At 42.7% G+C, this 27,446-nt stretch overlaps 1 protein-coding gene across 2 annotated transcripts in view; it reads left to right on the top strand.

The window, feature by feature from the left end:
- The window catches only part of LOC125119627 (neuronal acetylcholine receptor subunit alpha-7), a 139,127-nt gene that overhangs the window by 103,641 nt on the left and 8,040 nt on the right, over positions 1 to 27,446 (top strand). For both annotated transcript variants that reach the window (XM_047766865.1, XM_047766866.1), the window contains exons 5-8: positions 16,012 to 16,091; positions 20,744 to 20,911; positions 21,888 to 22,082; positions 25,267 to 25,353. In XM_047766865.1, coding sequence (XP_047622821.1) covers positions 16,012 to 16,091; positions 20,744 to 20,911; positions 21,888 to 22,082; positions 25,267 to 25,353 — 530 coding nt within the window. The remainder of the gene's footprint in view (positions 1 to 16,011; positions 16,092 to 20,743; positions 20,912 to 21,887; positions 22,083 to 25,266; positions 25,354 to 27,446) is intronic.

The following is a 27,446-nucleotide window of genomic DNA, read 5'->3' as shown; positions in this document are numbered from 1 at the left end:
ATCTTTTTTTTCAAATATTTTCTGCCAGTCTGAAGCTTGATTTTCATTCTCTTAATCAACGTGTTTTTAAAAAGAAATTTGATGCTTTGGGAGACTGACCTGAGAAAACATTTGTAAGTTTGATGTCAGAGAATGTTTTGCCCATGTTCTCTTCTAGGAGTTTGGTGGTGTCTTGTCTTATATTTAAGTCTTTAAGCCATTCTGAATTTATTTTTGTGCATGGTGTGAGGGTGTGTTCCAGTTTCTCTGATTTACATGCAGCTGTCCAGTTTTCCCAGCAAAACTTTCTGAAAATACTCTCTTTTTCCCATTTTATATTCTTGCCTCCTTTGTTAAAGATTAATTGACCATAGGTGTCTGGATTAAATGAAAGCAAAAATAAACCAATGGACCTAATAAACTGACAAGCTTTTGCACAGCAAAGGAAACCATTAAAAAACAACAAAAAGAAAACTTACAGAATGGGAGAAAATAGTTTCAAATGATGCAACTGACAAGGGCTTAATTTCTAAAATATACAAACAACTTACACAACTCAACAGCAAAAAAGCCAACAACCCAACTGAAAAATGGGCAAAAGACCTGAATAGACTGTTCTCCAAAGAAGATATACAGATGGCCAACAAACACATGAAAAACTGTTCCACATCACTGATTATTAGAGAAATGCAAGCCAAAACTACTATGAGGTCCCACCTCACGCCAGCCAGAATGGCCATCATTAATAAGTCCACAAATAACAAATGCTGGAGGGGGTGTGGAGAAAGGGAACCCTCCTGCACTCTTGGTGGGAATGTAAATTGGTACAACCACTAGGGAAAACAGTATGGAGGTACCTTAGAAAACTATACATAGAACTACCATATGACCCAGCAATCCCACTATTGGGCATATATCTGGACAAAACTTTGCTTGAAAAAGACGCATATACCTGCATGTCCATTGCAGCACTATTCACAATAGCCAAGGCATGGAAACAACCTAAATGTCCATTGACAGATTATTGGATTAAGAAGAAGTGGTATATATACACAGTGGAATAATACTCAGCCATAAAAAGGAACAAAATAATGCCATTTGCAGCAACATGGATGGAACTAGAGACTTTCATACTAAGTGAAGTAAGTCAGAAAGAGAAACACAAATACCATATATCACTTATATCTGGAATCTAATATATGGCATAAGTGAACCTTTCCACAGAAAAGAAAATCATGGACTTGGAGAAGAGTCTTGTGGTTGCCAAGGGGGAGGGAGTGGGATGGACTGGGAGTCTGTGGTTAATAGATTCAAACTATTGCATTTGGATGGATAAGCAATGAGATCCTGCTGTGTAGCACTGGGAACTATATCTAGCCACTTATTATGGAGCATGATAATGTGAGAAAAAAGAATTTATACATGTATGTGTAACTGGGTCACCTTCCTGTATAGTAGAAAATTGAAAGAACACTGTAAACCAGCTATAATGGAAAAAATAAAAAAAATAAAAATAATTATAAAATAAAAAAAAAATTTGAAAAGGCGTGTTTTGCAGGCAAGTTCTGTCTAGCATACAATATCATTTATGATCGTGTGTATAAATCTTAACTGAAGTATTAACTCACTAAATCTAGCAAAATTTAAATATAAATAATAAATTTAGTTTTTAAATAAAAATACAAATTTTGTTTAACTTTAGAAAATTCACTCATGTAATTCATCCTACTAACAGAATGAAGGAAAAAAATCATATGATCATCTTGGTAGTTGAAAAAAAATCAATTGATATTTTTTAACACCCATTTGTGAAACACAAGAAAACTAATCTAATCTGATGTAAGGTAAATGCTTGGTAAAAACCAAAAGAACATTTAATGCCTAAACATTACAAGTTTCTATATGTTGACCAAAATAGAGATACCTGTTGTTTTCATTTAAAATATATTTTAATAATGATATGAATTTAAATAACAAAATATTAAGGATTAGAAAGAAATAAACTAAACTACCATTATTCATAGACAGTTTAACTTTTTTATGTTAAAAACCCTTAGAGACTGTCTAGAAAAAACACGTTGGCTACAGGACAAGTATAAAATATTGAATATATTTCTTTACTCTTGCAAAAGACAGTTAGAAAATGTAATTTAACAAAATTTAGGAGTTCCCATCATTGTGCAGCAGAAATGAATCTGACTAGGGTTTGATTGATCAAACCCCCATGAGGTTGCGGGTTTGATCCCTGGCCTCGTTCAGGATCCGGCGTTGCTGTGAGCTGCGGTGTAGGTCACAGATGCAGCTCGGATCTGGCATTGCTGTGGCTGTGGCTTAGGCTGGCATCTACAGCTCCAACGATACCCCTAGCCTGGGAACCTCCATATACCACGGTTGTGGCCCTAAAAAGACATATTATGGAATAAAGACATTATTATAATGACTTTATTCCATTACATTTATAATGGAATAAAGACATTATTCCATATTATGTATAACATTGTTATAATCTATCCAGTTACATCCAGTTGTTATAATCACATATATGTTATATGCCATGTAAATTGACATGTAAATTTGTGGCTAAAGACAGGATCTTGAATAGATTATTCTGCCAGTCTCATGCTGATGCCTGCATGTGTCTGCCTCCTGGGGTCTCTGGGAGGTAGAAATGACCATGGAATTTCAGTTCTGCTCAAGACTTTGGTCATGGACTTTGCCACATTGCTGTACTTAGCAATTTAGAATAAAATGCAAAACTGAATCAGACTATCCCTTGCTCAGGTTTGATCCTTAGCCTGGGAACATCCACATGCCATGGATGTGAACCAAAAAAAAAAAAAAAAATGAGAACAACAACACAAAGACACAACTATCCAAATAAAGGATTTACTACTCTCTGTTGAAACAAAATTAATCTATTCTGTATAGACTTTTCCCTCTAAATATGGGTATCAGTGGTGTCTTAACATGTAATTGGTGGCTTTTTTTCCTCCTTAAAAGATTTAAAATAAATGGCAACTTAGATCCATTTTGAGATAGATTGGTTTTGAGATATCTTTTGAGATAGATAGGTTTCCAATTTCTCCTTCATTTACTTTTTTTCTTCCAATATTTTACATTTTGTTATTTTTATTGAGGCATAACTGTTATAGATAAAACATCATATAAATTTACTGCATAAAATGTGTTGATTTGATACACACAAACACATACATAATTTATGTTGCAGTATGACTACCACTGTAGAATTAGCTGACACCTCTGTCCTCATCACATAATCATTTCATTTTTTTTTTTTTTGGTAGAACAATTAAGGTCATTTTTGTCTTTTCTGCTCTTCCATTTTTTTTTTTTTTTGAGGGGGTAGAAACTTTTGAACAAGCCCAGACTGGTGATATGACCCATTTAGAAGGATGATGTGAGCTCAAAGGGAATGGGTCTGATGGCACATGAGACCCTGATAATTATAGTTCTCACCAGCCCAGTGTGTCTTCTTGGCAGCAACACAGGGTACCTGAGATTTTCTCCATCCTTCAACATTGCATGGATGCAGAGTCTTACTTGGTGAGCACACGTTCTGCTGGTCTTTCTGTGCTTCTTTCTGGGTGGCTGGTGGCACTGTTCTCTCTCAGAGAGCTGACAGCTTGTCTCGGGGCTCAGGTGACTCCATCTGTATAGCTGGGATGGTCACTTTCTCTTCCCTGGCTTCAGGTTGGTCAGTGCTGCAGGGCGATCTGAGCAGAGGCTGTGCTGAGCTGGGATTGGAGGACTCTGTTTCCACAGCCAGGAGCCAGGGTCAGGGTCAGGCTCAGGCACTGTGCAGATCCTGGAGATGGGGAGGAGGAGACAGTCTTAGACCCCCATGCTTCACCTCTGCCCCTTGCACTCTGCCTATGCTGCCACTGATGTCTGGAAGCAAAATTTGTAATCCCCTAAGGATGGGTCCATGGGTCCCATGGCACAGCCACCAGGGGTTTGCTTTAAGCCTTACTGCTGGGGGCAATGTCTCACTTACCTCTGCTCCAGGAAGACCCCACTTTGATGCACCCTTCCATGGTCTAGACTATCTCCAGGTGTGTGATCTGACTCACTCTCTGCCAGGGACCTTCCTTTCCATCTGTGTGCCTTTTGACCCTCCTTAGGGGCCTTCTGTGTATCCTCCACTCTGACTACCTAACTAATGACCTTGGACCTGCACCTTCAGTTTTGGGGTGAAATATCCCTCCTATCCATAGACACTTCTCAGTGGCCTAGGCTCCCCTGCGCTTTCATCCCATCTGTGGTGGTGGTGGCGGCAGTGGGGTGGGGCACCAGAGTTCTCTTACTCCAAGTGCAAGCGCATCCATCCATCACTGGCTGGACGAGGCAGCAGGAGAGAAGAGCTTTTGAGTTAAGTGAAGGGGCCTCATGGCAGTTTCTTCAAAAACTCTGTCTTACATTAGTCAAATATATATTCCTCTGTTTTCTAACAGTGTAATACAGAAGGTTTCAGATGCACATCAGAGCAGAGCAAAGAGTGAGCTGAATTCTGTGGACCCACTCCAGCCTCTGGGGTTGTCTGTATCTGCTGGCTATAAGGTTTCTGTGACAGGGGCTCAAGATCACTGTGTGTGGTTAAAAAGTCTGATACTGTCACCTGGCTGCTCCTTGCAGTGGTTTTGGTCACTCATGCATCACACTGACTTCATCCCTTGCCTGTTTCCAGACTCTTTTTTTAGCAACAGAACCCCCCTTCAAACAAACTTATCTCAAGTTCCATGGTGGCCCAGTGGGTTAAGGATCTGGTGGTGTCACTGCTATGGCACGGGTTCAGTCCCTGGCCCTGGAACTTCCACATGCCGCAGGTGTGGTCAACACCCCCCGCAAAAAAAAAAAAAAAAAAAACCAAAGCCTTATCTCAAACCCTGATGCTCCAAACAGATGAAGTGGTATTAGCACATAGTTATTACTAGAATTAACTTTTATATCATTTACATAGATAATCAATTTGCCTATGGGAAAGAACCCTAAAACTTCTACAATGAATATGAAATTTGAATTTTGATAATGAGGACAGTGTTACAGTTCCACTTACCTCAATATTCTATTTTGGTTGAACCATATTCAGAAATCACTAAATCGCATAGGTAAGCTGTTGCTAAAGGTAACAGATTTTTATATTGTTTCTACCCTTTGGGATCTCAGGAGTCTCTTCAATTAAGTTGATCCAAAGCCATGGAGAAAGAGCTGTCGGAATGTTTTTCTCTTCCAGAATTGAATCACTAACAGATGCCCACAGTCTTTATTATAAATTTGAAAATCAGACAAGCAGACATCCAAGTTTAAAATAAGCAAAACTATGCATGCATTGCACCATGCTCTCTGTTTAGGCTGACACAGAGCCTGGGACAGGTACCAAGGCAGATGCAGGTTCTATGCTGGAATTGTAGGATCAACTGTGAAGGTTTTTTTTAAAAGAATAATAATGCAAAATTGAAATCTTACCTGTGACTCTTTTCCAAGTTCCATATACATGGATATTCATGGCAGGAGGAGTTTCAGCTTCACTTCCACCAGAAAATTAGTTAAATAAGCCCCAGAAATTAACCCATTGGTAATGTCTGGAGAGTTAAAAATTCATGAACAGGCATTCGAGTATGTTTGGACTTTCACTAGCATTTTGAAAAAAAGAAAACGTTGAAGTCAAACACTTGCAAGAAACCCCCACAGAATCTCTGGGTCCAGAGAACCTAATTTAAAAAAGCAGGGTAAAATCCAGGGTTTGTGGAGGTCCATATTCTCAGCTTTTTGGTGCACAGTTACTGTTGGTGTCTGATTAGGACAACTGGGGACAGATGCAGTCAAGCTAAGAATATTTACATCTTGAGTCTCCCTCCTCCTCTCTCTCCCAGAGTGTGTTTGGAAGTGAGGGGGTGGACATGTCCTTTTTCATCTCAGCTATTCTACTTTTGTTTTATTTTTTTAATTTTTAATTTTTTTTTGTCTTTTTAGGCCACCCCGTGACACATGGAGGTTCCCAGGCTAGGGGTCAAATTGGAGCTGTAACTGCCGACCTGTACCACAGCCATAGCAACGCCAGATCCGAGCCACACCTGTGACCTATGCCACAGCTCACAGAAACGCTGGATCCTTAACCAACTGAGTGAGGCCAGGGATCAAATCTGCATCCTCATGGATACTAATCAGATTCATTTCTGCTGAGCCACTACGGGAACTCCAGATTCTCCTTTCATGATAGCCCAGTCTCCTTTCCTTCCTTCATTACATTTTTGTTTCCTATTCAAACCCTGACTTCCTTGGACAATTTTTTTTTCCAGAAAGTTCTGGTGTCTTTTTTTTAAATTAAAAGGTTTAAAAAACATTGCATCCTTAATCAAATCCATGGTGTTTTCTAGTGTGGTATTCCTTCTCATTGTTCCGAATCCACTTCACTATCTCCAGAGGCCTCCTCATATCTGGCTATAGTTTGGACTCTTCCTCTCCTTTTCTTTTTTTTTTTATAATTTTTTTTTTATTTTTCCACTGTACAGCAAGGGGGTCAGGTTATCCTTACATGTATACATTACAATTGCATTTTTTCCCCCACCCTTTCTTCTGTTGCAACATGAGTATCTAGACAAAATTCTCAATGCTATTCAGCAAGATCTCCTTGTAAATCTATTCTAAGTTGTGTCTGATAAGCCCAAACTCCCGATCCCTCCCACTCCCTCCCCCTCCCCTCAGGCAGCCACAAGTCTTCTCCAAGTCCATGATTTTCTTTTCTGAGGAGATGTTCATTTGTGCTGGATATTAGATTCCAGTTATAAGTGATATCATATGGTATTTGTCTTTGTCTTTCTGGCTTATTTCACTCAGTATGAGATTCTCTAGCTCCATCCATGTTGCTGCAGATGGCATTATGTCGTACTTTTTTATGGCTGAGTAGTATTCCATTGTGTATATATACCACTTCTTCTGAATCCAATCCTCTGTCGATGGACATTTGGGTTGTTTCCATGTCCTGGCTATTGTGAATAGTGCTGCAATGAACATGCGGGTGCACGTGTCTCTTTGAAGTAGAGTTTTGTCCGGATATATGCCCAAGAGTGGGATTGCAGGGTCATATGGAAGTTCTATGTATAGATTTCTAAGGTATCTCCAAACTGTTCTCCATAGTGGCTGTACCAGTTGACATTCCCACCAACAGTGCAGGAGGGTTCCCTTTTCTCCACAGCCCCTCCAGCACTTGTTATTTGTGGATTTATTAATGATGGCCATTCTGACTGGTGTGAGGTGATATCTCATGGTAGTTTTGATTTGCATTTCTCTTATAATCAGCGATGTTGAGCATTTTTTCATGTGTTTGTTGGCCATCTGTATATCTTCTTTGGAGAACAGTCTATTCAGGTCTTTTGCCCGTTTTTCCATTGATTGATTGGCTTTTTTGCTGCTGGGTTGTATAAGTTGTTTATATATTCTAGAGATTAAGCCCTTGTCGGTTGCATCATTTGAAACTGTTTTCTCACATTCTGTAAGTTGTCTTTGTGTTTTCTTTTTGGTTTCCTTTGCTGTGCAAAAGCTTTTCAGTTTGATGAGGTCCCATGGGTTTATTTTTGCTCTAATTTCGATTGCTTTGGGAGACTGACCTGAGAAAATATTCATGATGTTGATGTCAGAGAGTGTTTTGCCTATGTTTTCTTCTAGGAGTTTGATGGTGTCCTGTCGTATATTTAAGTCTTTCATCCATTTTGAGTTTATTTTTGTGCATGGTGTGAGGGTGTGTTCTAGTCTCATTGCTTTGCATGCAGCTGTCCAGGTTTCCCAGCAATGCTTGCTGAATAGGCTTTCTTTTTCCCATTTGATGTTCTTGCCTCCCTTGTCAAAGATTAATTGACCATAGGTGTCAGGGTTTATTTCCGGATTCTCTATTCTGTTCCATTGGTCTGTCTGTCTGTTTTGGTACCAGTACCACACTGTTTTGATGACTGTGGCTCTGTAGTATTTCTTGAAGTCTGGGAGAGTGATGCCTCCTGCTTGGTTTTTGTTTCTCAGGATTGCTTTGGCGATTCTGGGTCTTTTGTGGTTCCATATAAATGTTTGGATTGTTTGTTCTAGTTGTGTGAAAAATGTCCTGGGTAATTTGATAGGGATTGCATTGAATTTGTAGATTGCTTTGGGTAGTATGGCCCTTTTTACAATATTGATTTTCCCAATCCAGGAACATGGAATATCTTTCCATTTCTTTCCATCTTCTTTGATTTCTTTGATTAAAGTTTTATAGTTCTCTGCATATAGGTCCTTTACCTCCTTGGTCAGGTGTATTCCGAGGTATTTGATTTTGTGAGGTGCAATTTTAAAAGGTATCGTATTTTTGTATTCCTTTTCTAATAGTTCATTGCTGGTATACAGAAATGCAACTGACTTCTGAATGTTCATCTTATAGCCTGCTACTTTGCTGAATTTGTTAATCACTTCAAGTAGTTTTGGGGTTGAGTCCTTCGGGTTTTCTGTGTATAGTATCATGCCATCTGCATACAGTGACAGTTTGATCTCTTCTCTTCCTATATGGATGCCTTTGATTTCTTTGGTTTGTCTAATTGCTGTGGCTAGGACTTCCAAAACGATGTTGAAGAGCAGTGGTGAGAGTGGGCATCCCTGTCTTGTTCCCGATTTGAGTGAGAAGGCTTTCAGTATTTCCCCATTGAGTATTATATTTGCTGTGGGTTTATCATAAATGGCTTTGATTATATTCAGGAATGTTCCCTCTATACCCACTTTGGCGAGGGTCTTGATCATGAATGGATGTTGGACTTTGTCAAATGCTTTTTCTGCGTTTGTTGAGATGATCATACGATTTTTGACTTTTTTTTTGTTAATGTGGTGTATGATGCTGATTGATTTGCGTATGTTCAACCATCCTTGTGAACCTGGGATGAACCCAAAATGGTCATGGTGTATAATTTTTTGGTATGTTGTTGGATTCGGTTGGCTGAGATTTTGTTGAGGATTTTTGCATCTATATTCATCAATGATATTGGGCGATAGTTTTCTTTTTTGGTGGTATCTCTGTCTGGTTTTGGAATGAGGGTGATGGTGGCATCATAGAATGTCTTTGAGAGTATTCCTTCTTCTTCAACCTTTTGAAAGAGTTTCAGGAGGATGGGCACCAGTTCCTCTTTATATGTTTGATAAAATTCACCTGTGAAGCCATCTGGTCCTGGACTTTTATTTGTAGGGAGTGATTTTATGACCTCTTCCATTTCATTTCTAGTGACCGGTCTGTTCAGTTGGTCTGTTTCTACTTGATTCAGTTTTGGCAGGCTGTAAGATTCTAGAAAATTGTCCATTCCTTCCAGATTGTCAAACTTGTTGCCATATAGTTGTTCATAGTATTCTCTTATGGTTTTTTGTATTTCTGCTGTATCCATTGTGATTTCTCCTTTTTCATTTATAATTTTGGTGATTTAGGTTCTTTCTCTCCTCTTTTTAGTGAGTCTGGCCAGGGGTTTGTCAATTTTGTTTACCTTTTCAAAGAACCAGCTCTTGGTTTTATTAACTTTCTCTATTGTTTTTTGAATCTCTATTTTATTGATTTCTTCTTTGATCTTTATAATTTCCTTCCTTCTGCTGACTTTAGGACTTTTTTGTTCTTCTTTTTCTAATTCATTTAGGTGGAGGGTTAAGTTGTCCATTTGGGATCTTTCTTCTTTTTTGAGAAAGGCCTGTATTGCTATAAATTTCCCTCTGAGCACTGCTTTCGCAGCATCCCATAGATTTTGAGTGGTTGTGTCTTCATTATCATTTGTTTCAAGGTAGTTTTTAATTTCCTTCTTGATTTCCTCATTGACCCATTGGTTTTTTAGTAACATGTTGTTTAGTCTCCATGCAGTAGGTTTTTTCTCTTTCCTTTTCCCATGGTTGGTTTCTAATTTCATGGCATTGTGGTCAGAGAAGATACTTGAGATAATTTGTATGCTCCTAAATTTATTGAGATTAGCTTTGTGTCCCAATATGTGGTCAATTCTTGGGAATGTTCCATGAGCGTTTGAGAAGAATGTGTATTCTGCTTTTTTTGGATGTAGTGTCCTGAAGATGTCAATGAAGTCTAACTTTTCTATTGTTTCCTTTAGGATCTCTGTTGCTTTATTGGTTTTCTGTCTAGAGGATCTGTCCATTGATGTGAGGGGGGTATTAAGGTCTCCTACTATGATTGTATTCTCATCCATATCTCCCTTTATGTCTGTTAATATTTGTTGTATGTATCTGGGTGCTCTTGTATTTGGGGCATATATGTTGACGATAGTAACATCCTCTCCTTGGATGGATCCCTTAATCCTTAAGTAGTGTCCTTCTTTGTCTTTCTTTATGTCTTTTGTTTTAAAGTCTATTTTGTCTGATATGAGTGTTGCGACTCCTGCTTTTCTGTCATGTCTATTGGCATGAAATATTTTCCCCCACCCTTTCACTTTCAATCTATATGTATCTTTCGTCCTAAGGTGAGTCTCTTGTAGGCAGCATAGTGAAGTTTTTGCCTTTTTACCCACTCAGCCACTCTGTGTCTTTTGATTGGGGTGTTCAGTCCATTGACATTTAAGGTGATAATTGATAGATGATTATTTATTGCCATTTGAACCTCGTGTTCCAGTTGATTCTATGGTTCTCCATTCTTCTTTTCTTTTCTTTTTTTTTTTTTGGTTGGATGGTCTCCTGTTATTATCTTCTTCTTGAGTGTATTTTTTTTTCATTTTTTGCAAATGCAATATTTGGTTTTGGCTTGTGGTTGCCCTGTTTTTTAAGTATGCTAACCCCTTCCCATAATTGTGTGTTTTAGCCTGATGGTCCTGTAAGTTCAAACACTTCATTTCTATATGAAAATTAAGAAGAGAAACATACAAACAAAAAGGGTCATTTACTTCCTAACATCCCTTGCCCACATTTTATGGTTTTGATGACTCTTTTTTATTTTTTTCATTTTAATTTTATTTTGTTTGAAGCATGTTCATGATTAAATCTGTATGCTGGCTTATTTGAGTGACTGCTCTCTGATTGCGGTTTCCTCAGTCCTAGTTCTTCCTCTTCTTCTTCTTTTTTTTCTATTCTTTTTTCTTCCCTTTCCTTCCTTTCTTTTTGGTTTAGAGAAGCCCTTTCAATATTTCCTTTAACCTAGGTTTTGTGTTGCTGTATTCTTTAAGTTTTTGTTTGTTGGAAAAAATGTTTATTTCCCCTTCTATTTTAAATGATATTCTTGCTGGATAGAGTAGTCTAGGTTGCATATTTTTTCCTTTGAGCACTTTAAATATCTCTTGCCATTCCCTCCTGGCCTGTAGTGTTTCTGTAGAGAAATCAGCTGATATTCTTATGGGGGTTCCCTTGTAGGTAACATTCTGTTTTTCTCTTGCTGCCTTTAGGATCCTCTCTTTATCCCTAACTTTTGCCATTTTTATTATGATGTGTCTTGGTGTGGGTCTGTTTGGGTTCAGTTTGTTTGGAGCCCTCTGTGCTTCTTGTATCTTGAACCCAGCATCCTTTAGATTTGGGAAGTTTCCATCGATAATTTCTTCAACATCCCCTTATCTTTTTCTTCCATCCCCTTATCTTTTTCTACTCCTTCCGGAATTCCTATTATGCGTAGATTGGCCCACTTTATATTATCCCATAGGTCTCTTATATTGCTTTCCAGTTTTTTGATTCGGTTTTCTGTCTGTTGACTGGATTGAGTGATTTCCATTATTCTGTCTTCCATATCACTGACTCGTTCTTCTGCATTATTCATTCTGGTTTTTACTGCCCTTAGTTCCGTTTGCATCTCTGCAAATGAATGTTCTAGTTTTTCTTGGCTCCTCCTTATATGTTCTAGTTCCTTTCTGAGGGTATCTGCATTACTGTTCATATCTTCTCTTAATTCCTTCAGTATTTTCACTATTTCTCTTTTGAAGTCCAGGTCTGTCAGACTGCAGAGATCTGTTTCATTGTTGACTGTTTTAGGTGAGTTCTCCTGTTGGTTTGACTGGGGGTGGTTTCTCAGCTTCTTCATCTGGCTTGCTGTTTTCTTTCTCCTGAGGGCGTTTGTACTCTCCGTGATCGGGCAGTGTTTGCCTTGTCACTGCCGTGGAATATTTCCTGAGGGCTGGCGTTGTTGGTCAATCTTTTTTGAGGCAGTGTGGCTTTTCTGGAGTGTTGATGGGGCTAACAGTGTTTCTTTGAAGCAAAGGAGGACTTCCTGAGGGCAGACAGGACTGGGAGGTCCACACCACGATGGTAGCAGATTTCACTTGGTCATGCAGAGCTTGCTCTGGTGTTTTTAGGCTGTGGGGTTCTTGCAGGGGGTTGGCGGTGTTGGGCAGCTGTTCTTCAGGAGTGCAGCACCCCCTGGGGGCTGGATCAGCTATCTGGGTCACTGAGAACCTAAGAGGCTCTTCCCTAGGGCAGCCCAGCTCAGAAGGCTGGCCTGAGAATGTAGGCAGATCTTTTCACAGTCTGGCCAAGCTTGTTGCAGCTTTTGTGGGCTGCAGGGGGTCCTCCAGGGGGCTGGTGGTGCTGAGCAGCTATTCCGCGGGAGTGGGGCACCCCCGGGGTCTTGGGCGGATAGCAGGGCCGCTGGAACCCCATTAGGCTCCTCCCCAGGGCAGCCTGACTCAGAAAGACCATCTGAGATCTTTTCCCGGCTCGGCCAAGCTTGTTGCAGCTTTTCTGGGCTGCAGGGGTTCTGCCTGGAGCTGGCAGTCCTATGCAGCTGATCCACTAGGTCTCGGAACCCCCTGGGGGCTAGGGCGGGTAGCAGGGCCACTGGAAACCCAAGAGGCTCCTCCCCATGGCAGCCCCACTCAGAAAGACTGTCTGAGATCTTTTCCCAACTTGGCCAAGCTTGTTGCAGCTTTTCTGGGCTGCAGGGGGTCCTGCCTGGAGCTGACAGTCCTATGCAGCCGATCCTCTAGAGCTTGGCACCCCCTGGTGGCCTGGGCGGGTAGCAGGGCCGCTGGAAATCCAAGAGGCTCCTCCCTGGGGCAGCCGGACTCAGAAAAACCGTCCGAGAATTAGGCAGATCTATTCACGGCCTGGCTAGGCTTGTTCTAGCTTTTCTGGGCTGCGGGCCTTTTCTCGGGGGCTGGTGGTGTTTGGTGCTGCTCTGCGGAAGTGTAGCCCCTCCAAAGGGCAAGCAGGCCTGTGCAGGGACAGCCCCTGTGGTGGTAGGCTTCAGGCAATTGTTGAGGCCAGCCCTCCCAGATGGCAGGCAGCCCCAGGTTCAGCGAGAGCGCAGGGGGTGGTGGGGTGGGGGGAGGGGATGCACTGGGAAGCACAGCTTTCAGCTAGCTAGCGGGCCTGTAAGCTTGCTGTGGCGTAGGGGGTATTTTATGGGGACCCACCCCTTCTTCTCTCCCCTCCCCAGCATGGGCACAGACCAGGCTCTTCTCCCAGGTTCCCTCTGATGCGGCTTTCCACTTCCCTGCCCCTAGAGTATTTCTCCCTTCCTCTGCGACAGCTTTGTTTTCTAGTCTCCCAGGCAGTCTCTGCCCCATCAAATGGTTTCTAGACCTCCCAAGCAGTTTCCGCTCCGCCCCGCCCCCCAGCCGGTTGTGGGGGACTATCCTCTGGAGCCGAGCGCTCGGTGCCCAGCCCCCACCCAGGCGTCTCAATTTTTGGTGACTGTGCCTGTAGTTCAGATGGTCCGTTCAGTTCTTGATCGGCTTTTCTGTACTCCAACTTACTGCTACACTCTTCTCTGCATCTGGAGATTCCTCCGGTTCGTTTGATCTTTCCCCCGTGTAGGTGACTTTCCAGGGTGCGGGATCCCTTTCTCCTCCGCAGTTCCCTTTCGGGAGCGCCCGTCCCACTCAGATTCACCTTCTCTCACTCTCCTCTTTTCTCCCGTTCTGCCCAGTAATGTCACGAACTTCTTGCCATTATTGGAGTTTAGGTTCCTCTGCCAGCGAATGGTTGCTGTTCTGTGCGAGTCATTTATTCTGTAGATGTGCTTTTTTTGTTGTGTTTGTGGGAGATGGCGAGTGTGTCCCCCTACTCCTCCGCCATCTTGTCCTCTTCTTCTTTCTCTCCTTTTCTAGAACCCACTGCACATCTTATCATGAAATCGCTTTTCTGGATCTTCGAGTGTAGTTGCAAGGTTTATTTTTTCTTTCTTTGTGTTCACTCTCATTTTTCTGGAGCTGATCCTCAAGTCCATGACCAAGAATATATACAGAGGAAACAAGCTCTCAGAGGCTTTCATGTTCTTGGAAAATGCCTTTCTTTTTGCCATGGTGTGCAGTGGATTGATGTGGGCTCTCAGTTCCCAGACCAGGGGTTGAACCCAGGCTGCAGTGATGAAAGCACTGAATCCTAACTGCTATACTGCCAGGGAACTCCCCAAAAATGCCCTTCTTTGCCTTCATGCCCAAGTGGTTTCTTTCAGCTGTAGAATTTCTCTGAGTGACTCCCTCCTTCTCACACCCCTCAATTTCTGTTTATCTTCTGTGGAGTGAGTTCTTCCTCTCAGCAATTCTTATCAGCCAAACCTCCTGCTCATTTATAAAAATGTATTTTGTATGTCACCTTTTAACTTCTGTATTGTCCTTTATTTTTCTTGATGCCATATCCACTTGAATTTGTGTGAGGGTATTACTTTTTTTAAAGGTAATTTTTCATTCCTTTCCTTGACTGTTTCTTCTTGGATCTTTTTTGCCTCTGTCCTTGATTGTGTCTGTCACACTGAAGGCTATCCTCACAAATCTCCTGATGGTGACTTTCCCATTTAGAGGATGTTAGAACAGGAGATGCTTTGGAGGTTCTGCAGACATGGGCAATCCTTAGCAGAGGTCCTTCAGCTGCTGGAATGAGGGGAACTTAATTCGAGGTGCTGGCGTCTTGACTGGCTGCCCACGTTTTCTTGAGGCTGTTTACATTTTTATTCATATGTAGGGTGGTATTTTAAGGATGTTTTAACCAGGAGTGTTAAGGTGCAGACACAGAAATGACTCTTGATCATACAATTCTGGAAACAGGAGGCATGCTCTCCATACAGGGCCATTCAGGGAAGCACCAGGGTTGATCAGGAGGCACATGGCATGAGGGGGGAAGGTGGGCAAAAGCCTTATGGTGATTTCTATGGAATGGCACTACTGAGGCAGGGTGAGCAGACCATCACTTTTGTCTGGAATCTGGCCCTGAGGTGTCAGGGTGGGTAGATGGTGGCCGGGAGGGTAAGAGCTCCATGAGGGAGATAGTTGGGGTGTGGGCTCTGGATTGGTTGGTTTGCATTTGAGCTGCATGCATATGAGCAAGTTGTTTGCTACCTCTAGGAATTGGCTGACCTGGGGTGGGGTTAGAGGTGGGGACAGTCAACAAGACCCCAGATGTCAAAGTGTCAGAACACAGAAAATGAAAGACAGAGATAATAATAGCTCTTGGTCTTAACTGTTTTTCCTTCCTGTGTGGTGTCCTCCCCCTCTAAGCAGATTGGGAACTGCTGGCTGTAGGCAGAGGGTGGGGCTGGGGTGCGTTCATCTAGATGGGTCCCTGATTCTTCTGTCTCCACCTGTGCTCCTTCCTGTCAGGGAGAATTCTGGAGCCTGGTACCCCCTAGGCTGCACTAGCATCCCCTAGTTTTTCCAGATGGATTTGTCAAGCACCAGCCAGGCTTTGGGCCCCTTCCGGAGGCTGGAAATAGAGCCTTGAAAACAGTGGGTCCAAACCTTGCCCTCAGGGCTGATGGAGGGACCCTGTGATACCATCTATTCTTTACCTCATGCAGAAAAATTGAAATGTCTCCTCTGCTCATGCCCTCCCTCCTCAGTTGTCTCCAGGTTTCATTTTTGCTAAGAGTTTTGTGTTCAATGCATATGGAAAAAAGTCAGCGTCCTTATGAATTGGAGGTGGGACTTGGCCCCTTCCCCCTGTGTTCTGGGCTGACCCCCCAGGTCAGCTCTAGGTGGGGCAGCTGCCGACCCCCCCCTGCAAGCAGCAGCCCCTCTCAGAGCCATGGGAGAACAACTGCCCTAAGGGGTATGGGGAACCCACTTCCAGGCGGGGCTGGCTCACTGGTCCTTCTCCAATTTCCAGTGCTGATGAGCGGTTTGATGCCACATTCCACACCAACGTGTTGGTGAACTCTTCTGGGCACTGCCAGTATCTCCCTCCAGGTAAGTGCCACTCCCTTTGTCTCCTGCAGTTAGATGGCATGAGGGAGGCTAGGGCACCCAATGGTGCTCCAGGGAGCAGTGGGCTGGCTGTGTGTGCCTGCACCCAGCATCCTTTGCTCTGCTCAGACCCACCTCTCCTTCTTCCCCTGTGCCTGCCTGTGTTCCCTGAGCATGATGCTGCTGATAATGCCATCTTTCTCTTCTTTGTCTTGGGATCCTGGCTCAAGCTGCCTTTGCCAACATGTGTCATAGGTCCTTGTTGTCTGTCCTGTGTTCTTTAAAATTAACCCGCAGCTAAGCTTCCCTGGTCAGGTCATTTCCTGTCTCATTACAACCTGCAAACAAAACCCAAAGCTGTTTTCCCCATTGCCTCCCTGTTGTTTTCTTCCCACCAGGCTGGTACCTGGGCAAGTGCTGCCCTCCAAGTGTTGGGGTGAGAAGGGATCACCTTGCTGGGCTGGCTTATGGATCATGGGCATTAAAGTGCATTTGCTGGTTAGCTACGAGATCAAGTGGTTTCCATGGGGGAGTGTCAGTGTTGTCTTCCTGAAAGACCTTCTCTCCTCAAGCTCCTGATGGTCAAGCACTTCCTGGGACTGACTCTCTTCCCCACCCTCATTTCTGTCAGGTCACAGGCCCTGGACTGCCCAGTGAGTGACCCACACACTGGGGAACTTGGGCTTTGTGGTCTCCTGACTTGTGGATTTTAACAGCTTTTTGGGGAATCTTTTAGATGATTTTTCACATATTCTTTTCCAGGACTTATCTCCTCCGTGGCAACTGTCTGTTTAACTTCCTGCTCCCAGGCAGCCTGCAGCCACCTCCCACCTCACCACCAACACACACCACATTCCACAAGTAAACACACATAACCTCACACCACATCCACACACCCGCCACCTACATTACACCACAGACATACCACATGCTCTAAACCATACACACACACCACACACAAACACATATACATACTCAACACCACACACCCACACACATCCCATGCCATATCCACACACCCATATGTGTACACCATACACATCACACATACACACACCACATACACTAAACCATATACACCCACCACCTGCCATATGCACACCCCCCTACAACCACACACACCACACACACACACACACACACTCTCTCTCTCTCTCTCTCTCTCTCTCTCCCAGAACCCCCTCTCTCCAGCAGGCAGCCCCGCCTTCTGCCCTCAATTTCATCTCATAGCTCAGAGCAAAGCTGGCTGTCTCCTGGGTCCTTTATGTGCTCTTTCTAGCTAGTTAGCAGAGAGTAAGCATCCTGAGGGCAGAATCTGTGTTTACCCTCCTTAGAACCACCCCTCACCAGTGGAGATCTGGCCACACATCAACAAATGAAGGTGTGAATGATTGAACCCACCACAGGCAGACACCATCCACTCTTGTTTGCAGAGATAGTTTTCAGGTTTCTTGCCTTAAAGCAGGAGCTTCCTTACCCCTCCCCTCCCCCAGACCATACACACCTTCCTCCTAACACTTCCTTCAGGGGATGAGTCTCCCATCACAGATATGTTCTTTTTCACCAGGTCTGGAAATTGAAGCTTCCACCATAAAGGCTATTTTGGAAAATGACCTCCTGCAGGCATTGTTATAGAAGAACAAGGAATTCCCGTTTTGGCTCAGTGGGTTCAGAACATAGTGTCTGTGAGGATGTGGGTTCAATCCTTTGCCTTGCTCAGTGCGTTAAGGCCACAGCATTGGCTGTGGCTAGGCTGCAACTGAAGATCCATTTTGACCCATAGCCTGGGAACATTCATATGCTGCAAGTGCACCTCTAAAAGAAAAAAAAAGAAAAGAAAATAATAGGGTGCTGTGTGTTGTTTTGAAGGCCAGGGATGTTTTCATCCACAGCTGACCTCTGAGCCCCCTGGGTATATCGGCCCCTCTTGCCCTGTTCCTGCTTTGTCTGTGGGAGTCACCCCTGTCCTGGCCAGAGAGTGTGGGGCTGTTGGCCTCGGGGCACTTGCCTGTGCCTGGGGTCCTGCTGTGGACCCAATCTGGGAAGTTGCTTAGCAGCTAAACACAGGCAGAAAGTATTTCAGGTTCAAGCTTTGAAATAGACTTTGTTATGAAATGGTTTTTTTTCCTATGTCATTTTGGTAACATGTTAAAAATGGCTTTATTGAGGTATAAGTTATGTATTGTACAGTTGGCCTACTTTAAGTGCAAGATTCAATGATTTTTTGTAAATTCACAGAGTTGTGTGACCATGACCACCTTCTAGTTCTAGAACAGTTTCCATCCATCCCCCCCCTTCCCTTTTGCATGTTTGCAATTCATTCCCACGCTCGCTGCCAGCTCCAGGCAACCACTGATGTGCTTTCTGTCTCTAGAGTGTCGCTGTCTCTGGCCATTTCATAGAAAAGGAATAATGTAGTTAGAGAGTTAACCTTTTCTATGAGCAATGAAGGTTTTGGGGGTTCCAGTCCATTCTTGGGAGGGAAGTGTCAGTAATGACTTCCAGATTTCTGCTGACATGGATGTAATGCTGCAAGTAGTGTTTAAAGGATCTAGAGGAGACAGGAAATTTTTTATCCTTTCACAACTTGGCAGTGGATGGGCCATTTGCAAGTTGTGTCACTTCCTCCATTCATTTTCTAAATTTAGTAAAAGAAATTTATAGAGCACCTGCCCTGTCCCCTGAGTACTGGGACTCCTTGCTATTTCTGCTGTCACTGCCTTCTGGACCTTCTCTTCGTGAGGGCCTACATGGCCATCAATGGCTGGGGTGGGTTTATCTAGGTGATCTACTGTGAAATTTCACTCTCAACATGTCCGGTCCCTGTTTGAGATGAAAACTCTAGCTTTAGTGCAAACACTATCTCTTCAACTTAAGCATCAGTCCCTGTGCTGTTCTTAATCTAAAATTCAGTTAAAATTATCATCCACAAATATTTCTAGACAACCAAGTATTTTCTCAATTTTTTTTTTTTTTGGCTGCAGCTGAGGCATGCAGAAGTTCCAGGGCCAGGGATTGAACCCACACCACAGCAGTGACCCAAGCCACAGCAGTGACAACTGACAATGTCAGATCCTTAATCCTCTGAGCCACCAGGGACCACTTCTCAATTTTTTACCCAAAGAGAATGTGCACAGTGCTCCTCATCAAACACACACACACACACACACACACACACACCCCTTTTAGATTCTGTTTCTAAGCTTTTCTGGGATTGTTTTTCTTGCATTTTTCTCTCTTATTTAGAATTTGAAGATTCGCATGCATGGCAAGAGAAAGTTTACACAATTTTTAATTCTTTGCACAGAAATGCCTCAGAGCAGAGCCTGTTGGTATAATCTTTGAATTTTAAAAGGCAATCAAGTTTCAGCTGAACTTCTTTTCTAGAGATTTTTCCAAAAAGACCCAGCTTGTCCTGGATAAGACTAGCTGCAGTTTTGACAAGAAGGATGAGCTGAAGCCTCTGGTGACACGCTGCCTTCTCTTGAGGGGAGCACGAGTGGGCTAGAGGGTCATGCACAGCACCCATCATGAGACATGCAGAGCATCAGAAATGATGCACCCTTGAACCTGTCAGCCCTTTCTCAATCCAGCAAGCTTTCCAGTCCATAAAGTAGGCTTTATATATTAGAAACACTGCAGGAGATGGAGACCATTGCATTGCTGGGCATTTATTTTTACTTTGTTATTTTTAATGTTTTCCAGCATTATAGAGGTGTAATTGACAAATGAAATCATAATATAGGTATGTCTATATTGTGAATTCATTTCTTTCCAGAGTCAGGTTAATTAACACATCCATCACCTCACACAGTTAATTTCAAGTATGCAATATTATTGCTGTTATTTTTAGTGGCCGCACCCATGGGATATGGAAGTTCCCGTACAGCCAGGGATTGAATCCCAGCTGTAGCTGCAGTAATACCAGATCTTTTAACACACTGCACTGAGCTGGGGATCAAATTTGTATCTCCACAGAGACCTGAGCATATGCAGTCAGTTTCTTAACCCACTGTGCCACAGTGGGAACTCCAGATATTATTAACTGTAGTCACCATCCTGTACATTAGAGCCTCAAAATGAATCCATCTTATAACTGAAGGTCTGTACCCATTGATCAACCTTTCCCGCATCTCCCCACCCTCCAACCCTTCGCAGCCACCATTCTACTTTGTTTCAGTGAGTCTAAGTAATGTTACACAGTGTTTGTCTTTCTGTGTCTGGCTTACTTCACTAAGCATAATGCCCTCCAGATTCATCCATATTGTTGCAAATGGCAAGATTTTCGTCTTTTAAAAGGCCAGATAGTATTCCGCTAATACATATAAACAGGACTACATATGTATTTTTCAATCTATTTATTCACTGACACACACTTAGGTTGTTTATATATCTTGGCTGTTGTGAGTAATGCTGCAGTGAACATGGGGTGCAGATAGCTTTTTGAGATACTAATTTTGTTTCTTTGCATATATGCTGAGAAGTGGGATGGCTGGATCCTACGGTAGTTTTATTTTTAATTTTCGGAGGAGCCCCCATACTGTTTCCATAGTGGCTGCACCAGTTTGCATTCCTACCAACAGTGTGAGACTGCTGTGTGTTTAAAGCATATCTCAGCCAGTTTCCACCTTGATCTGTTTCCTTCACCTGTGTAGGCATATTCAAGAGCTCCTGCTACATCGATGTGCGCTGGTTCCCCTTTGATGTGCAGCAGTGCAAACTCAAGTTTGGGTCCTGGTCTTATGGCGGGTGGTCCCTGGATCTCCAGATGCAGGAGGCAGATATCAGCGGCTATATTCCGAATGGAGAATGGGACCTCGTGGGTAAGCCCAGCAAAGACGTGATTCTAGCAGCCTGGAAGGCAGCTGCCTCATTCCTGAGCTGGCTTTACAAGGCTGGGATTTTCCTCTGTGCTTTTCAGCATGAGCCTTTATTGAACCCAGCAGCATTCTCTATGATTTACTGAGCACTCTAGGATGAGAAACAAACAAACAATTAGAAAAGTCAGTGCTTTCCATGGGGAGTTTGCAATTATGGTAAGGTCACATTTAAACGGGTCAGTCCTAATATAGGCACTGCTACATTATTTGAATCTGCTCCATCCCTAAAAGCAGGTGGGACACAAATTGTACCTGGTGGGAACCTATATTTGATTATTTTAAATATAAAAACGATACTTATATTTAGTGGTATCACGTTTACACAGTATTTATAATCATGATGTCTTAGTCCGTTCGGGTTCCTGTAACAGAACATTATACACTGAATGGCTTATACACAACAGACATTTATTTCTCACAGTTGTGGAGGCTGGAAAGTCACAAATCAAGGCTCTGGTAGGCTCAGTGTCTGGTGAGAGCCCACTTCCTGGTTCACACACTGTTGGCAGGCTGTGTTCTCACATAGCAGAAGGGACTAGGGGTCCTTTTTATCAGGACACTAATCCCATTCCTGAAGGCCCCCTCTCATGACCTCATCACCTCCCAGAGGCCCCCACCTCCTAATGTATATCACTGTAGGGGTTTGGATCTCAACATATGAATTTTGCAGGGACACAGTCTGTCTATAACACGTGCAATCCCAATACATAAAAAAATGCCAGTTTGTTCAAATACTGCTTTGATACTCTTTAGTATATCTATAGTAAACAAAGTGTTTATTCAAACAACAATTTGTCAGTGTTTTTGAATGTAACATGTTTTATGGCTCTGTGTATGTTAAAAAATAACCCCTTAAAATAAACAGGATGGTTTTAGTCAATGGTGGTTCCTTGATTCCTTTCTCACCCTGGAAATGAAGGGATCCCAGGCAAGCGGAATGAGAAGTTCTACGAGTGCTGCAAAGAGCCATACCCAGATGTGACCTTCACGGTCACCATCCGCCGCAGGACCCTCTATTATGGCCTCAACTTGCTCATTCCCTGTGTGCTTATCTCCGCCCTGGCCCTCCTTGTCTTCCTGCTCCCTGCAGACTCTGGGGAGAAAATCTCACTGGGTGAGTACTGAGTCTCATCTAGAATGGGAGGGCCTTGCCTGGAGAGGCATCCCTGGAGGGCTCTCTGTGGGTGGCGATCAGGATTCCAGGTGCAGAGAGGTCAGAGGTCCCAGCCTGGGGCAGCCCCTTGACACCACAGCCTCCTGATTGAAGCCCTTTGTTGGATGGCCTTGCCCTCCCAGGATTCCATTCTGATCCTGCTCACAGGATGGGGGTGCCCAGGAAAGGATTAATTCTTCCTGAAGGTCCTGTGCTTTCTCCCTTCCTGCCACCCCACCCCCTGTCCCTTGGTGGCAACCAGCCAGCAGTTCTTGTGGACAGGATACAGTTTGGTTTAACCTTGTGTCAGTTTGCATTTATATATGGCTGTATACAGTGTAAGTCATTACAGTCTTCCACTAGGAAAATAATTACAATTATTTTTCACTTTTAAAGTATTATTGAAGTATAGTTGGTTTACAATATTGTGATTATTCCTGCTGAACAGAGTGATTCAGTTATATATGTACACACATCCATTCAGCTGGAAAGATATACCATTCTCTTGGATTGGAAGAATTGATATTGTTAAAATGACTCTACTACACAAGTCAATCTACAGATTCAATCTCTATCAAATTACCAGTGGCACTTTTCACAGAACTAGAACAAAAATTCATTAAATTTGTATGGAAGCACAAAAGACCCCAAATAGCCAAAGCAATTCTGAGAAAGAAAAATGGAGGTGAAAGAATCAGGTTTCCTGGCTTCAGGCTATACTACACAGCTAAAGTTGTCAAAACAGTACGGTACTGGCACAAAAACACTGGAAAAGGATAAAAAACCCAGAATTAAAACCACAAAGCTCTGGTCAACTAATCTGTGACAAAGGAGGCAAGAATATATGATGAAAAAAAAGAAACTCTGTTCAATAATTGATATTGGGACAACTAAACAGCTACGTGTAAAAGAATGAAAGTGTAGATCACCCTCTAACACCATATACAAGAATGGAGAAAAAAACTACAATTTAGATTGGTGAAATGAGTTCCTCAACCTCTCAAAGATTATTGAAGATCCTATTTACTACACAGGGACATCATTGTCAAACCTATAACTTCTTTTTTTCCCTCTATAATATGATTTTTTAAATTTTATTGGAGCACAGTTGATTTAGATGTTGTCTTAGTTTGAGGAGTACAGAAAAGCAGATCAATTATACATATACAAATATCCATTCTTTCTCAGATTCTTTTCCCATATAGGTTATTATAGAATTTTGAGTAGAGTTCCCTAAACTATATAGTAGGTCCTTGTTAGTTATCTATTTTACATATTGTAGTGTGTATATGTTAATTTAACCTCTTAACTTATCCCTCCTCCCAACACTTTCCCTTTGGTAACAGTAAGTTTCATTTCAAGATCTGTAATCTGTTTCAGTTTTGTAAGTTCATTTGTATCATTTTTAATTAGGTTCCATGTATAAGTGATATCATATGATATTTGTCTTTCTCTGTATGATTTACTTTGTTTAGTATGATAATCTCTGGGTCCATCCATGTTGCTGCAAATGGTCAAATGGTATCATTTCATTTTTTATGGCTGAGTTATATTCCATTGTATATATGTACCAGTGTTCTCCATAGTGATTGTACCAATTTACATTCCCACCAACAGTGTAGGAGGGTTCCCTTTTCTCCACACCGTCTCCATCATTTATTGTTTGTGGACTTTTTGATGATGCACATTCTAATTGGTGTGAGATGTCACATTGTAGTTTTGATTTTAATTTCTCTAATAATTAGTGATGTTGAGCATCATTTCCTGTGCTTTTTGGTCATCTGTCTGTCTTCTTCGGAGAAATGTCTATTTAGATCTTATACCCATTTTTCAATTGGTTTGTTAGTTTTGTTGATTTAGAGCTACATGAGATGTTGGAGTATTTTGGAGATTAATCCTTTGTTGGTTGTTTCTTTATGAATAATTTTTTTCATATTCTGTAGGTTGTCTTTTTTATATCGAAGAAATATTTCTTTTTTTTTCTTTTTTATGTATAATGATTTTTATTTTTTTTCCACTATAGCTGGTTTCCTTTGCTGTGCAAAAGCTTTCGAGTTTAGTTAGGTCCCATTTGTTTATTTTCGTTTTTAATTTCCTTACTCTAGGAGGTGTATTATTATTATTATTATCATTATTATTATTATCATTATTATTATTACTTGCTTTTTAGGGCCACACCTGTGGCATTTGGAAGTTCCCAGGCTAGGGGTCCAATCAGAGTTATAGCTGCTAGTTTATGTCACAGCCATAGCGATGCCAAATCCAAGCTGCGTCTGTGACCTATACCACAGCTCATGGCAATGCCAGATTCTTAACCCACCGAATTAGGCCAGGGATCAAACCTGCATCCTCATGGTTACTAGTTGGATTCATTACTGCTGAGCCACAAAGGGAACTCCCTAGGAAGTGGATTATAAAGGATATTGCTGCAGTTTATGTCAGACAATGTTCTGCCTATGTTTTCCTCTAAGAGTTTTATAGTATCTGACCATACATTTAGGTCCTTGATCTCTTTAGAGTTCATTTTTGTGTATGATGTTAAGGAATGGTCTGATTTCATTCTTTTACATGTAGTTGTCCAGTTTTCCCAAAACCACCTATTAAAGAGAATATCTTTTCTCCATAGTATATTCTTTTTTTTTTTTTTTTTTTTTGCTTTTTAGGGCCGTACCTGTGGCATATGGAGGTTCCCAGGCTAGGGGTCTAATTGGAACTGCAGCCACTGGCCTACATCACAGCCACAGCACCAGATCCAAGCTGTGTCTATGACCTACACCACAGCTCATGGCAATGCTGGATCCTTAACCCACCGAGCGAGGTCAGGGATTGAACCCACAACCTCATGGTTCCCAGTCTGATTCGTTAACCACTGAGCCATGATGGAAACTCCATTTTGTGTTGTTCTTCTAAAATTCTGGCTCCTGAGTTTGTCGCCCCAGGGACTTCTGTGGGACTCTGGTATGTGAAGTGGTATGTGCTCAGGGAAATCCCTATTCCCATCAACATAGAAAACTCTACATTGGGTTTCAGGACTGTCAGGACTACCACTACTCCTCCCCCCACACCTCCTTTGAACCTCAGGCTCCATGGAGTTCAGGCCTTACCATCTGCTGTGCTCAGGGGCCACTGTGTGTCTCTGTTTCAGGGATCACAGTTTTATTGTCCCTCACCGTCTTCATGCTGCTGGTGGCTGAGATCATGCCTGCGACATCCGACTCAGTGCCCTTGATAGGTAAGCAACCGTCTGCTTCTCTAAAGACATGGGCTTCAAGAGTGCCTGTGAGATTTCCTAGCACAGATAGGGAGCAGATATGTTTCCTCCAGGGCCCCGTACAACTGCACAGCCCCCCTTTTCTGCTGTGAGATTACTTGCTGTAACTACTTAGAGTGATCCATTGATCTCAAAGAGACAGCAGTTAATGATGGATTGGAGTGAGATCCTAATTCTTTGCTTAGGAACTGAACCTGAGCATCCTGGATGAAAACCAAGAATCCTAGCCACTAGACCAGCTAGAGGTTAAAAGCAGAATTGCAGTGATTCTTGCCCCCATTGGAAGCAGGGATGTTTCAAGGAGGCAGTAAAAATAGTTACAAAGCTTATTATTAGAAACACAGTACAACATGTGGAAGATTACACAGAGAAGTAGTCTGTTTATCTATGGAAGAAGCAAAGCAGTAATACACACCCAAAGGAAGAGTGCAGATGCGGGTGTCTTCCTCAGTGAGGAGTCCACCAGAGAGGTGATTTTAAACCACTTATATGGGACAGTTCTCCTAGATCTTTGTTTTCCTTTGGTCAGTTCTCTTATTTTATTTCTCACACCCGACTGGACCCAGGGCCATCCCTGATATGCATGTACATCTTTTGAATGCCAAGATGGAGTCCAGAGCAAGACCTTGTGGGCAGGTTACTAGGACTTATTGTGGCCTGGAGTCTCCTCCTTTACTGATCCAGAGGAGTCTTCCAATGCATGTGGAGTTGGGGTGTCCCTGACCTGGAGCATGTGACCTCTTAATCTTTTGCTCAAGCAGGGCTTAGCCCCCCTCTGCTCCTGTCATTACCATTGTTTAAAGTGTCCACAGAAGACAAATTCCAGTAATTTGCCTTGTTCCTATAGTTATTTCCATCTTCAAGCATAAACAGGTGGTTGGTTGCAAATGTCTTTCCTAACCCCATCTGCCTTCTGTCTTACCATGGCCTCTGCTCCCCTGGGCACATGGAGGTCGGGGGGCGGGGGGAGTCTGGCTTTGTGGTTTGGCTTTATGATGCAGAAATGTCCCTCTTTCTCCTACAATCCTCCCCTTCACACTTGTCATGGGACCAGAGATTTTTACCATTAGAGATTCATTATTTTAGCTTGAGTCATCATTTTCCCACAAATTCTTTGTTACACTTTAACTTTTATCCATTGTTTCCAAGATAACTCGATATCTTTGTATATAAGTTGAACCATGTTAGGGAAGGCGAACAGGACAAATATGTTTTGGCCAAGTGTTGGGCTGCACTCCACAGGCCTGAAAATCTGTACTTGCCCAGCCCTGAGACCAAATATGGAACAAAGAGTCAGCAACAGAGACATCAGTGGCTTAATAACTGGGAGATATACATGTCTGAAGCAAGGTTCTGGAGTAACACCCCACTGTGGGTGGTAGATGTTGGAAGGATTTGGCAACTGTAGTCTTAGCTCCAGGAATGTGGCAGGGAGTAGGGTGACTATCAGTTATAGGAGAAATTGATGTCAGATTGGCCCATCAGTTGCCAAGGAAACCAGCAGATGGGTTGCCCTCAGCCCTTTGGGCTAAGTACCATCGCAAGGCAGAGGCAGAGGTCTTATCTTTGTTAAACTCTCAAAGGGGAGCCATTCTGATCTATGGCTCTAGGTTAATCACTAGCTGGGGGAAAGGGTGGGATGAGTGGGGAAGTATGTAGGTATTTACTGATTAGGCTCTGAGATTAAGAGAGAAGGTCAATCATGGGAATAGGGTATAATTGAAGTAGGCCTAGTCAGGCAGGGGATACAGAGGGCAAGAAAACAGCCATCTTGAGTTGCCTGACCGTACACCAAGACAGGTGTAAGGATGACCTTCTGCCCAGAGAGGGACAACAGAAACAGGATGCATACCACTTGTTGTTATGTACCTCCCTGGACTGGACTGGAATGAGCAGGAATATGCACAGAGGTGCTTAGTGGCCCAAAGTTTAGAATCCAGCATTGTCATCACTGCAACCAGGGTTCTGCTCCTGATCAAAGAGACCCAAACTTCCAAATCAGTTGTGAGGATGGAAAACCAGCGTTCTGCTAGTAAACAATAGGTTTAACGAGA

Source organism: Phacochoerus africanus, chromosome 2 (genome assembly GCF_016906955.1).
Source record: "Phacochoerus africanus isolate WHEZ1 chromosome 2, ROS_Pafr_v1, whole genome shotgun sequence".
Classification (NCBI taxonomy): domain Eukaryota; kingdom Metazoa; phylum Chordata; class Mammalia; order Artiodactyla; family Suidae; genus Phacochoerus; species Phacochoerus africanus.
The sequence above is the reverse complement of the archived record's forward strand: the minus strand, read 5'-3'. Positions and strand labels throughout refer to the sequence as shown.